Source organism: Synchiropus splendidus, chromosome 9 (assembly GCF_027744825.2).
Source record: "Synchiropus splendidus isolate RoL2022-P1 chromosome 9, RoL_Sspl_1.0, whole genome shotgun sequence".
NCBI classification, from domain to species: Eukaryota; Metazoa; Chordata; class Actinopteri; order Syngnathiformes; family Callionymidae; genus Synchiropus; species Synchiropus splendidus.
The window spans coordinates 21,412,659-21,425,902 of NC_071342.1; the positions used below are offsets into that span (position 1 = coordinate 21,412,659).

Sequence of the window (13,244 nt, forward strand, 5' to 3'; positions counted from 1 at the left end):
CTGCTGCTCTGAGTCAGCCGCACACACTGGCCTCGTCCGACACACACACACACACACACACAGACGCCTCACGTATGCCGCCATACGCTCTCAAGGACGAGGACTCGTTGAATGAATTGTGTCCCAATTATCCGAGCCATCGCTCTGCGCGTGTTGGCTGATTAGATCATGCAAATGCATTATTTATAACGCTGGTTCTGGCTGCTTCATGGCATCGCCTAGCAACCAGAGAAATGTATTCTGTTGAGGAAGACCTGCAGTGGAGAGAGGCAAAGGACTGGAAATAACTCTGTGGAGTTGGCTGCCGCCGCTGTTGGCTCATCTGGGTTCACTTATTTGTGTTTGTTGACGCCACCATTTTCATTTCCACGTATCGCCCTTTCACTCTCGCTCCTCGCCAGGTTGGCTTGTTCTCAGACTCTTAATGAGCCTTCCTGTCCCATTAGACACTTGATCCGGCCCGTCAGAACCACCTGCCTGCAGCCCAGCAGACCCTCTCCGGCTGCGTCCAAACCTCCCTGCGACGTACGTCATTGCGATTGGACTTGGATGGAAGTGCAAAGTATGTTGGAAACTTGGTGCTTTGCTCTCAGTTTGTCATCTCGCTCGCAGCCTGGCAGCTCATAGCTCAGCTCAACATGGCAACAGGGGCTTTCACCACTAAATTTAGAGTTCAGCTGGGTCACCAATGTCCGGAAGACGTTCATGCGTTTGACTGGAACTAGTTTGTATTTTGTGTTTGTGTGACGCCAGAGAAAGCCGCCCCATTTAATGCATCACCCACTCAAACAAGCCAGCAGACTCCTACTGTGCCTCCGCCATTCATTTTGCTGCAATGAATTATGGGTCGCAAAATGTGTCATAAAACATACATCGCCCATTTGGTTGTGTCTGGTCAATTTTGATGATGTATCAAAAACATTATGGCCACCCTTGACTGAAGCCAATGGCTGAATGAGGTAGCTAGTTCATAAGCACTTGGTGTTATGGCAGGAAAGACAGTCAGGCAGCTTCAAACAGCCTCCTCATCCTAACCCTAACCCCAACTATAGACTCAGGAAGAGGGATGGTTGTAGCATTTAGAACCAACTAGGAGGCGCTCATGGGCCATAACAGCCTTCCCTACCAACTAGGAGGCAGAGGATGTTATTTGAATGAATGGGTGATGTGTAACTCTGAAAACCACCCATTCACTGGGATCACTGCATCTGAATAGGGTGGTTGTTTCCAGCATCAGGTCGAACCATTGTGCTGATGGAAGGTGAGGGAGTTTATTATGTTATATTATGTGTTCCAGTCCCCTGCGCTCCCATGAAATCCCTGGGAACGATGTAGTGCATGTGGCATTGCAATGCTCTCAAAAACAGACCTGCTGCGGCGCATGCTTGCACGCAGTGTACAACTCCAGAAACAAGATGAACATGAGAAACACAAGACTTAATGTTTCTATTTCCAAATAGCCCCACAGCTGTTGCAGAACCAGCTCAACTCTGGCGTCCACCATGTTTGTTGTTGAGAAGTTCTGACTCGTGAGTCATCGTTTTCAAACACGAAACCAGCCTGGACCTGAATATCTATGGAGACAATGGAATTGTCTTGTAAGTTTGCGATGGTCGTCGTCCCCTTGGCTTCAGTCACATGGTGTCGGAAGTGGCGGCAACTTTGGCTGACTCGGCAGAGTCGAGCTAGAAGGACTCGGACGCACAAAGTGCCTCGACAGCATTATGGCCGACTCAGTCCAATTCCCTGAAAACAAGCTCTTGTGACATTTACACTGACGACCCCCCGCTCCCTTGATTGTTGGCTGCTTTTCAAGCCTAAATTTGTCCAGGAAGATGAAAACGCTGGCCTTTCCTCAGATTGGCTGAGCTCAGATCAGTTATGCTTTAAATGGCAGGCCCAAAAAGAAGCCTGCGCCGCCAAGCTGAAGGAGATCAGGCGAGGTGAAAGTGGAGACAGATGGCAGCGAGTTGTTACTGTACCACGGGTTCAGTGTGTACAACCTTGTGCAGGAAAACACTGTTCCTAAAAACAATACACCCCCAGTCTGCTCGCTCGCCTGTCCTCTTTATTTACACGACTATTATCAGAATATGAAACCCTTTCCAGCCTGTTCTGACTTTGACACATTCAATAGACCTCAAACTATGAATATCTGCCTGCACTGTTGGTAGATGAAGCGTCACCATGTTCAGTAATTTGAGTCCTTCCCAATATGTTATGGTTTACCTGTAGGTCCAACTTCATGCTTCATGAAGATGAGGATGAAAATGTTTTGGTTTTTCTGAAGCATAGTGCAGAGCAGAGGGAGGGTAAGGGGGGGACCTCCTTGACAATCTTTATTAAAGTTTCACCAACACACCTGAGGAACAAGGCATAGATATTCAGTATGAAATGATCATACATGGTCTTCAAAGGTGGTTCTGCTGAATCCAGTTCTAAGTGAATCAAAGCGAGAACCGGAAACTAGTCTTTGTGACGTCACTGGACGCAGAACCGTAGCTTGCAGGGAAAGAAGCTCTTCAGCCTCAGTATCAGAGGAGGGATGCTGAACCGTTGCGTGACCGCTGGATGTTCTGGTCATGACAGTGAGCATGGAAGCCTGTTCTTCTAACCAAAAGATGAAGAGCATCATGAGGAATAGGTGAAGCAAGTTTAAAGACTGAGGAACCAGTGGCAGCCATCTGCGTTTGGCTGGTTTGCAGGATTATTTTGCCATGAAAGTTTGCCTCCAGCGGGTTATGAAACCGACTGCAGATGCCCAGGGATTTCAAACGTAACCGGTACATGTTTTGTCCCTTCATAAAAGAGTTATACATTACATTTACATTACCGGTCAATGTTGTTGTCCGTCTCTGATCCGTTCAGACACTTCATCCTCTCACAATAGTCATCGATTGCACAACGTGCTTTGAATACAAATAAGCCCTTCATTTACATGAACCTGCTCTTCTTCCTCTGAAGCCATTGACAAATCCCTCATTACATCCAACATCAGAAGGTGGCATTTGACCCACTTATCGGAGCCTTGACAGAATCACCGTATGTGGAAGCGGAATTCTACTGATGTTGTTTCTATACACACAATCAAAACCCAGTATTTCCTCTCTCTAGTTATGTATCGGTTGATATTGGTGACACTTTAAGGGGTGTATATAATATGTGTATGTGAAATGAGGTAGTGTGGACCGTAATTTCTGAACTATAGAGCGCACCGGAACATTTAAGAAGGCGATAGATCTTGTTCATACATAAGCCACAGTGGTCTATAAGCCGCGGATGCAGTGCTGCTGTTGTGCGCTAGTTTTAGTCCGTAAATTACGGTCAATAAAATACTGTATGATTATAAAAACTAGCGCAAACCTCCACCTCCGTCCCAGTCTCCCAATAACAAAGTCAACTTGAAAAAACAGACAATTCCAGGATCCAAATGGTCCCAGTGTCAATGAGTGCTTTAAAAAAAGAATCCAGGATCCTGATCCGGATCACTCCCAAACTAAATAAAAACAGACAAACCAACAGTGTCAAAAACATAACGCCTTCGGCGGAGATTAATATTCTAATGTTTTGACCTAATTCCTCTTCTTCCGATTTTCTCCCATTAGACCTGAGTTTGTGCGCACACAAACACACACTTGAGTACAGCCTGACAAAAGGTAACGTTCTGTCCCTGCAGGACCTTCTCTTCCTCTGTTCCGCGCTGCCAAGAAAGAAAGGAAGACAAAAGTGTCGAAGAACGATTGTGACATCTGTGTGTGTCTCACTGAACGTTACATCAGAGCCCCTAGACAGCAAAGTGAACTCAGCCCAATTAATCTGCCGCTTGTGAGCCGCGTCGAAAGTGTTTGTCTGACCTCGGGCCAGTCGACTGTGTGTGTGTGTGTGTGTGTGTGTGTCCACGGCACGCTAGCTTGTGTGTGACTGCAGCTAGCTAAAGGAGAGTCAACTCCCGTACAATAAGAATCCATGTCTGTGTCCACACATCAATACGTGTTGTGTGACATCAGACACCTCAAGTCTGTGTTTCTGTCTGAGAATGTGTCGGAAATATTGCCCTTTTCCAGGGACTCACACAAATGTAGCTCCCATTCAGGAGTGAAAAGTCACCTGTATGGACGTCCACACGCGAGGAGGTTGACTTCCCTCACGCCCACACGCACCAGCTCACATGCGGCTTGCATGTCAGCATTGTTATCAGAAGAGCCGAGGGCGGTGGTCCCACACAACACCGCACGCAGACTGGTGACCGCCACAGTAGCCCACACCAAGGATCAGCAGGCGATTCACTACCACGTCCTGGACTTCTGCTGTGCTCTGACAGCAACAATGTACCGACAAACAACACGCACCCAAAGCTGTACAAAGGGTCAGAGCAGGACTCCAGGATGACCTCTGGCACGGCCTTGACTTTGTGAGGACTATACAAGCTCCTGCTGTTCTCTCCTGGACGATGTTGACTCTTGTCGCTGCGGTTGTGTCGAGCAGGAAGTCCATTTTAATAACAAATATTAACTTTGTGGCCTCGAGCAACGGCGAAATGTCAAGTTAGTGAATCAATAATGAACCTCTGCCGCTTCGTCTCTTCTGCTCCACAACCCACCTCCACCATGGCTCCTCCGACTCCAGCCACGTTGAATATTCCTACGTCCCTTGTTTGCTGATCTGCCTGTAGCTCCACCTGGAATGTTTGCTAATTGACAGCTAGCGACTTTGCAGCGCCAGAGTGTTTGTCAACGCGTGTGTCGTTGTTGTGTAACCACGACTGTCGCCTCAGCAACAATGAATTTTGAAAAACACAATCAAGAGTTTTGTTTACTCCTCCTGTGTGTGTGCGTTTGGTGACGTGACCATGACAACTGAAGTACAACTCGTGCAACAAAACTGGTCTGAAAATTTGTGTCAGCATGATGGTTATTATAATGCACAAAAATTACACGTCATGTTAAAAAGCCGGAGCTGACTCATGAAGTAAACTGTGCAATGTTCTGAACTTTACTTCTTTTATTCACATTAAAGTGCTCAAAATGTGCTGTTTCCGCCTGCGGGCCCAAAGGTCCGACACCACAGCCGGTCTCAGTGGCTGCTTCACGATTCTAGACCTCTAGGAGATCATGTTAAAAAAAATCCAAAGGAATGTTTGCAAAAGTAAAATACACAAAAACAATAAGTGGCAAATACATAAGACATGTAATATGCAGTCTCTCCAGGATTTCATGGACTATGTTGCGCAGGGTCGGGTCAGCCATGTTTGTTTTCTTCCGCCCTGTATAGTGTTCTGGTGATTCCGCACTGAACTTGCGAGTTCAGCTTTTTAGTTCTGTCTATCATATATTTGACTAATGAAATGTGGACATTTATGAATGGATTCAGAGTCATTCCCGTCTGAGTCCTGACTCCTGGTAACAATGTTTGTGGGCAAGTGTGAAGCGTTTGCCGTCGCACGTGACTTTATCTCAACTAGGTGGGCGTGAACATGATGGTGCCACGTTGAGGGGTGGTTGAAAGGAGAATGAGTATGCATAATACTTGCATCACACACTAAACATCACACACTAAAAGCAAGTATTTGTGGTGTATTGGATGGTAGGTCATGAAAATATGCCTGGAAAAAACAGTAACACAGAACTCGAACACAAGAGTGAACACACCAACAGGTTTCAGAACTGGAGTCGTTCCGTGACGACCAGTTCTACGTGCTGCGGACTCTTCTTGACCTGAAGTAACCTGGGGTCTCTTGGCTGTGATTGACAGCTCAAGAATACTTGGAATCATAGAATTCATCGCGACCCAGGAGGACAGTTCTAATCCAAGGTTTAAAAACATAGTAAACAATCCCCAGCTGTTCCTTCATCAGAGAATCAACAAAACATCTGCTGTGTTTCTGGGGCGTCACATGACTGGATGTCTAATAATGTGACATCACACCCTCACTGTCTGCCCAGGGTCGTCTGATGGTGAAAATGGGGCGCGTCCACCTGGGCGAGAAGGTCCTGCGGGACGCGGTCCAGATCCACAGCACGTCCCACGAGGCTTGGAGCGGCCTGGGCGAAGCCCTGCAGGCCCGCGGCTGCAGCCAGGCCCCGGAACACTTCCTGACTGCCCTGGAGCTGGAGGCGTCCTGCCCCATCCGACCGTTCGCCGTCATCCCCAGGGAGCTGTGACGGTCCGGGCGGGTCGCCGGCCCCCGGCTTTTAAAGACTGAGATCTTTTTGTCTCCTGAGTTTCAGCTCTGCTGCTCTTTCCCTTCAGACCTGACGTCACAGGAGGATTTTAACTTCAGCTATTTATTGTGTGGCGACCCGGTTAGCACCGCCACCTGGCTGGAAGGTCCAGACTTGAACCAGCAACCTTCTGCTGGCTTGTCATTCGTGTGTGTTGTTGCGTGACTTTGTGTTTGTTCTGTTGATCTGTCACACTGAAACACCTGCCTTCATACTTGTACACACTTGCATTCCTTCTCATTCCCAGTGACACACTAATGTTCCCTATAACCCTGACAATAACACACACGTACGCAACACTAACACATGTAAACACAGCATTTCACCTCCACTAAAACACACGCACCAGCACCTGCTCACACTTGAATAAGTCACACATGTACGTACTCTCATACACCCACACTAAAATATACAGATGGAGTCACACTAAAACACACACTTAAATTCAGGGTCACACACTGACACGGGGGGATACACACCCTCTCCAACACACACACTAAAACACACTTATACTCCCAGACTAAACACCAAACATGCCTAAAAACCAAAACACACGCTCGTATCAACTCATTCACACTCATGAACCTACACGTGTAAAAACTAGTGGTGGGATTTTAACAAGTTAAATACAATTAATTGCAAAAAGAATATTTATTTTATTGAACAGTTTGCTCTCCAGACAACAGGGAACCTTTGTCAGCGCAGGAGTTCCTGCTCCACTGGTCACACTGATGCACAAGACACGTGGCAGCTAGGATGAGAACAACAACAACAAACATGGAGGAATCCCTGAACAAAAGCAAACAAAAGCATCTGTTTGCTTCTGTTCAGGGAGGTTTTTCACTGCACAATATTCAGGGTTTCCACTACTCTGAATGGACTTGAAACATTGAAATTCTTATACAAATATTTTCAAGACATTAAATGAGCTTTAGTTTAAATAAGGTGATATAAAACTTGAATATATTCAGTAATATACCAAATTCATTCAAGTTGAAAAATGTGGCAAATATTCTTCTACCATTAAACTGGGATTAAGTGAGATTAATTCATCACAAATTCTTCAATGAACTAGATACATTTTTTGGTCGAACCCCACCCCTAGTAAAAGGAAACACGACACACCCTCACTAAACAGCACATGCAGTCACCCACACAGAAACCCACCTGAATCCCGAGACCCTCGGTCTGACCCCCGACGGCTCTCGTGACCCCGTCACAGTCAAATAAATGTTTTCCTCTTGTGAACCAACGTGCGTAAGAAGCCCAGTGTTTGGCCGGATTTGGACAAGATTGGGAGCTGCTCTCATTATAGCTGTTGCGACGTGTGTGTGTGTGTGTGTGTGTTACTCATCTGCTGGTAAAGCCCTCCATTAGAGCCGCTTCTAAAATCACTGCTGGACGCTGCGTCTTCACCTGCCCCGTCACTTGTGACTAATGGACATCACTTCCGAGTGCCTGACCACATTAATGTGAGCGGCGCAAGCGGGCGACCGGCTTACGTAACTCTGCCAGCGCACTCCTCCGCCTCCTCCCTCCGTCTCTCTCTCTCTCTCTCCGGCCTGATGTGATGTGATGTGGCTGGGTTGCCTAGCAGCCATCCCCTGGTTGGAGTAACTGGGGAGAGATCTCTGGTCTGCTGAGCAACACACACACACACACACACACACACAGGCTTGATGTCTTCCATGCTCTCGCCTCAGCCGCCACTAACTGACGACGGTCAGCCCACCTGACCCTGCGCCCCGCCCCTCGCACGCCGTCACTGAGCGTCCACGTGAGAAATCCCTCCTTCATCGATACCTCCGATCGATCGGCGGCGCCGCTCTCTATTTTTACTTTTCCCCTCCTCATTAGGGCGCAGTGACACCTACACGGGCTCCAGCAGATGAATGGTCTAATCTCACCAACACACACACACACACACACACACTGGTGTCTTGACAGCTCTGGTTAAAGGAGATAGATGAAGGAGGAGGGAGGCGGCGGCTGCAGAGCTCCTCAGAATGACAAGATGAAGCTCAATTTACTGGCCCGAGAACACAGACATGCAGAGCACACCTGAGAGGAGCCGCAGCCAACTCATCTCTCTCGCTCACACACACAGATTCCAGGGCTGAGATTGTTGCAACCCTTTTTTTTCAAAACAGAAAATCCGTTTTTGGGATTTAACCCGACCTGCTCCACACACAACATGGTTCAATACTATTGTCCTGGGGTCTGGTTCATGAGTGAGGGAAGGATGGAGGTAGAGGTCATTGCAGCGTCTTCAGTTATATGGACTCGATCAGTTGTGGTGTAGAAAGAGCTGAGATAATAGACTAAGCTCTCTAGGACCGGTGGATCTTCTGTAGGAACAGGAGGAGGTTTCTGCGAGTGTGAAGTCTAGGCCTCTTTACTGCTGGTGCTGCCCCCATGACCTGTCCGCAGAGACAGGGGAGAAAGTGGATGGTAGGATCTAGAGACGTCCTCTTGTGGATGCTGCTGCTCAATAATTCAGAATTGTAAAAAAAAGAACAGCATAGAAGTTGGCAGAAACTATTCTCTACTGTGGAAAAGAAAAATATTTGGCGAGAAGATAAATTGTGTTATTGAAAATAAGGCTAAAAAGGGACTAACGTAAACAAAATAAGTATTTAAAAAAATATATTGCTAACAAAAAAGTTATAAAATTCATAAATAATTACTTTAAATAGCCACAATGAACAGTTAAAAAATGAACAGTTGCAATTGAAAACAAGACTATAGAGAAATAAATAGTCAAAAAAAGATTTAGTTTTTTTTATTTTCGTTTTTGGTGAGCTCAGGTCAACAGTGGTAGAGCTGTGCTTGAAGAACCATGAAAGGTCACGAGTGACGGAGCGCTTCTCAGGCTGTTTGGATTGGGCCCTGACAAGTTCCTGGAGAGACCTGCTGTCAAGACATTCCGGTTCCACTGGCGGTTGTGGCTCAGCTGCCTGAGCTCAACAGGATCAAGTTCCCTGACTCTTCAAAATGAACCTGTCTGTTCTTCATAAGATGCTTCCTCACTTCTCAGGTCTGTTTTTGAAGGTCAGAATACAACAGTGCTGGCGACCCTCCCAGCTTCTTGTCATCTGAGAGTGTGTGTGTGCTGGTATTCAGGTCAGGGGTGTGTGTGGGTGCCAGCGCTGCAGGGGCACACGGAGGGCACGAGCTGGCTGGGCCGACTGTGGAGTGCCAGGCAGGAAACCAAAAACCCTCATTGTGAGGTCCAAACAAGGACGGGGTGTCACGGGCGGGTGAGTGGTGTGACAGAGGTCAGCGGGGTCACACGTGGCTCCTTCATCATTTCTCTATAAAAGTGAAGTCGCTCCTGAGGAGCTCAGTGGTGGGTCGGGTGTCGGCGGTGTAGTTTGCCGGGTTTGGATTGTTAATGTGTCACGTGACGTCACATGGAACCCATCTGTCTATCTGTCATAACTTAGATCTTTATTTTCTTATGACAATAAAGAAATTCAAAGTATCATTGATCCCTTTTTTTCTGTCACAATTATGTTTCGTAATTTCCTTTTTTTTGTCTGGAGAGTTAAGAAGCTTACCTCCTCACTGTGTCTCTTCAGTTAGATGAGATTAGATGCCGTTATTAGTCACAATGTGGAGAAATGTCACAGCAGCCAATGACAGCAAAGACAGTGACACATATCAAAGACATTAAAGATGACATCAAAGACAAAAATAAAATACAAAACCAGTAAATAAATACTCAGAATATATAAACAAATATTATGACAAAAATAAATAAAATAGAAGTAAAGATAAGTAAATAGATAATACATGGATAATGATAAAGCATATAAATAATAAATTATAAAAATAGGTAATATTAAATATTGTCCACTCCTTGTCAACGTTTCACTTCCTGTCTCATAGTTTTCATAATTTTTTTTCCTTCTATGTAATGCAGATGTTTTCTTACTCTAATTTTAATTTTTTGTCTCAATTTTCTGTTTTTATTTATTTTTTATTTCCTTTATGTAATGTAGTTGTTTACTTGCTTTAATTTGACATTTTTTTTGTCTCTATTTTCAAAGTTTTTATTCATTTCTAATCTCCTCTATGTAATGTAGTTTTCTTCCTCAAAATTTCTATTTCTTTTCTCTCAATTCTAACCATACAACAGTATCCACATTCAGTTTATCATTGCGAATATTTTTTTTTTCAATTTCATTTGAAAATTTTGACCTCCCTGTTTGCAGTTTGATTCTAGATTTTCAATTTTTCCATTTCTCACATTAATGGTCACATTTTTGACTCCTAAATACTGAGCGACTCGTGAGTCGACCGGTTATTCTCTCTCTGTTGACACAACAGTTGTTGGCACTCTGATTCTTATTTGAAGAAATAATAAGCCGGCGGGCGCAGCGTTGGCAGGCGGCGTGATCCCGTCCATCACTCACCTGCTCACTCGTCCGCGCTCTTGGGCCGCGGCCACAGGCGGCGCTGCCAGCGCCACTTAGACAATGACCCCCACGCTTGGCCAAAAGTCGCCGGTCGGAGCTTATTAAACTTTAACCTGCCATTTAATAAAAGCGTAATGGTGCTCCCTGGTGCCTGTCAGCAGCTAGAGGGGGGTGAAAGGACACCTGGTCAGTCGGGTGCACTCGTCCCCCACAGCTCTGACAGAGAGTCTCATGTTTGGCAGCGGATTTTCAGAACACTGCAACATTCAGCGAACAATGGCGGCTCTGTCGCCCGGCTTGTTTGTCAGCAGCCTTGAATCATGGGTGTTTTTCAGGCAGGCTTCGCATTCTTTGGAAATTCCAGCCACAACGTCACCCCAGACAAATGTCACCTTTTCCCGGCATGTTGCTTCCTTGAGTGCGGTCCAGTGGTGACCAGCCGGCCACAGACTTGTTCCAGAGGTCGGCCATGCTGGTTAAACCTCGGCTGTTTCTCATTAAGGCTTCCTGGAAACGGCATGTCTGAGCTGCCCACGCCTGGTTCCCTGCCACCAGATGTTCTCATGGCCTCTAAATGATGTGATTCCACTTTGCCATTATCTTAAATCGCCTTCTGACTCGGGACTGGACTCAAGCACTGGCATTAGCTATTGTGTCCCGGACACAACTGAATTAACACAGTGCACCTTTTCACCATGCTGAGAACCACGGCTTTACTGAAGATGCTACAGCTGCTTTTCATGAGACATGTTATTCGCCCCATTATAAATAGCTGACTTACTGTCATTGTGTTTCTTTGGGAATTTTTCTGTTTAAAAACAGCACATTAAACCGCCTTCATCCGATGCACTTTCATGTTGCTGTAATGTTTCCAGACACAAGATTTCGGACACTGAGGAGTCTGTGTGTTTACCTTAATATATGCAGATGATTTGGATAAGAAGAAGCCGTTCTGGAAGGGCTCCCCTAACTTCACGCGCTATTTTTTTCCACTAGGGGGCTCCACTGAGCCTAACCTTCTCCAAGTTCCGAAATCAGGCTTCTCACCGGCCGGTCCTCTTACTGACCACAGCAGTGCACTGCAGTTCTCTCTGGCCCAACGACTGCTCACGGAGTTAGCACTGAAAATCCGTCCCAGGTTTAGCTGGTACTGACAAGGATACGGAACGAGACTCAGCCAAGAGATGATGGAGCAGTGCCCTCAAAAGGTTGTCACTGTAGACGTCCACTGTTGTTGCTCCGCGGAGGAACCGCAGAGAATCACTTCAACCACCGGTGCTGTGGTCCTGAAACTCTTTTTTTGTGTTTTGTGTTTCACTTCAATACGTCCCACAATCTATCTTGGTGAACATCAGAAAAAAAAGATGGCCTCCTACTCAACTTCCTGTCCATCACCGTGCTCACCTGGACAGGTATGTTTGTGAAAACACTCACTCACTTGGAATCAATGCAGGGTTTACGTTGTGGCACGGTGAGTTTTCTTGGTTGTTTTTGCGAGGACTGGCGAGTGTGAGGAGGCGGGGTCTTGGCCGGGCCCACGGTCACGGCAGGCTGCTGAGGGTGTTAAGTCGTCAGTATGAAGCATATGTCAGAGATCAGCGCTGGACTCCGGATCACTGGGATGAGAAGGGAGGCGCAGAGGCACAGATTACTGGCGGCTTGGTGGCCGGACCACAGGCAGAATCACTGCTCATCACTTTCAAAGGGCCCATGTGTGGTCGCTTGTCTCCAGCTGCTGTGCCGCCCTCTCAGGATCTGAGGCCTTTCACAAGCTTAATAAGATTGTCTTTCTCGTTGGGAGGAAGCTTCTCTTGTGCCGCTTTGTCTCTGCAATAATGAGGCGGGGAATAAGAGCCCGGCTCTTCAACCTCTCCAGCCGCTCAAGTGTCGCAGGAAAGCGTCTCCGTCCAATGTTGTTCCCCGCAGCTCGACTGGCAAAACAAAACACTCGATTGGTGTCAATAAGCGTTGGGCTGAAGATTGCACGGGTATTTTCAGTATCTGTTTCCTTGCCTCCCTGAAGTCTTTTTCACATTCTCAAGTTCGTCTCACGGATCCAAGAAACCATCAAGTCATCTACTGGTGAAGAGTTTTTCTAAAAGGGTCCGAGTCTCCGTCAGAGAGTGGGACCAAAACTGTGTTTGGCGTCGTGCCCTCGTACCTGGAGGGAGAACCTGAGGACAGATACAGAAAGGACCGGGGGTCGGCATCACTGTCGACCTAAACAAGTACTTGTTTAATGAAATCCACTATTCAGTCACGAGGGTCGGAACAAGTCATTCATAAGGGAAAAGTTGACGCGGGGAATATGGCCACTGGCTCTAAAGGCGTCCACATTGATCATCGTGATGAGTCTGCTTGAACAGTCAATGGCTGCTGGAGGTTTGGTGGAGACTTGGCATGGTCCTGGTGAGCCGACAATGTTTTCCTGCTGAGGACAGAAGGGTAGTCATCAGATGTTGCACACAGCTAGAGACGGGAACGGATCCTTGGGCACAGCTGGGATGACTAAGCTGCATCAAAAGACCCCTTGCAACAGGGGCCCCTTGCACTGTCTAGGCAGAAACCTGGAGAGAACCAGGCTCATGACAGTGAAGTCACT

At 46.8% G+C, this 13,244-nt stretch overlaps 1 protein-coding gene across 5 annotated transcripts in view; it reads left to right on the forward strand.

The window, feature by feature from the left end:
* The window catches only part of ttc7a (tetratricopeptide repeat domain 7A), a 49,073-nt gene extending 39,207 nt beyond the window's left edge, over positions 1–9,866 (forward strand). For all 5 annotated transcript variants that reach the window (XM_053874480.1, XM_053874481.1, XM_053874482.1 and 2 more), the window contains one exon: positions 5,943–9,866. In XM_053874480.1, the coding sequence (XP_053730455.1) occupies positions 5,943–6,161 (219 nt within the window). In that variant the 3' untranslated portion in view covers positions 6,162–9,866. The remainder of the gene's footprint in view (positions 1–5,942) is intronic.
* The last annotated feature ends 3,378 nt before the right edge of the window (positions 9,867–13,244 follow it).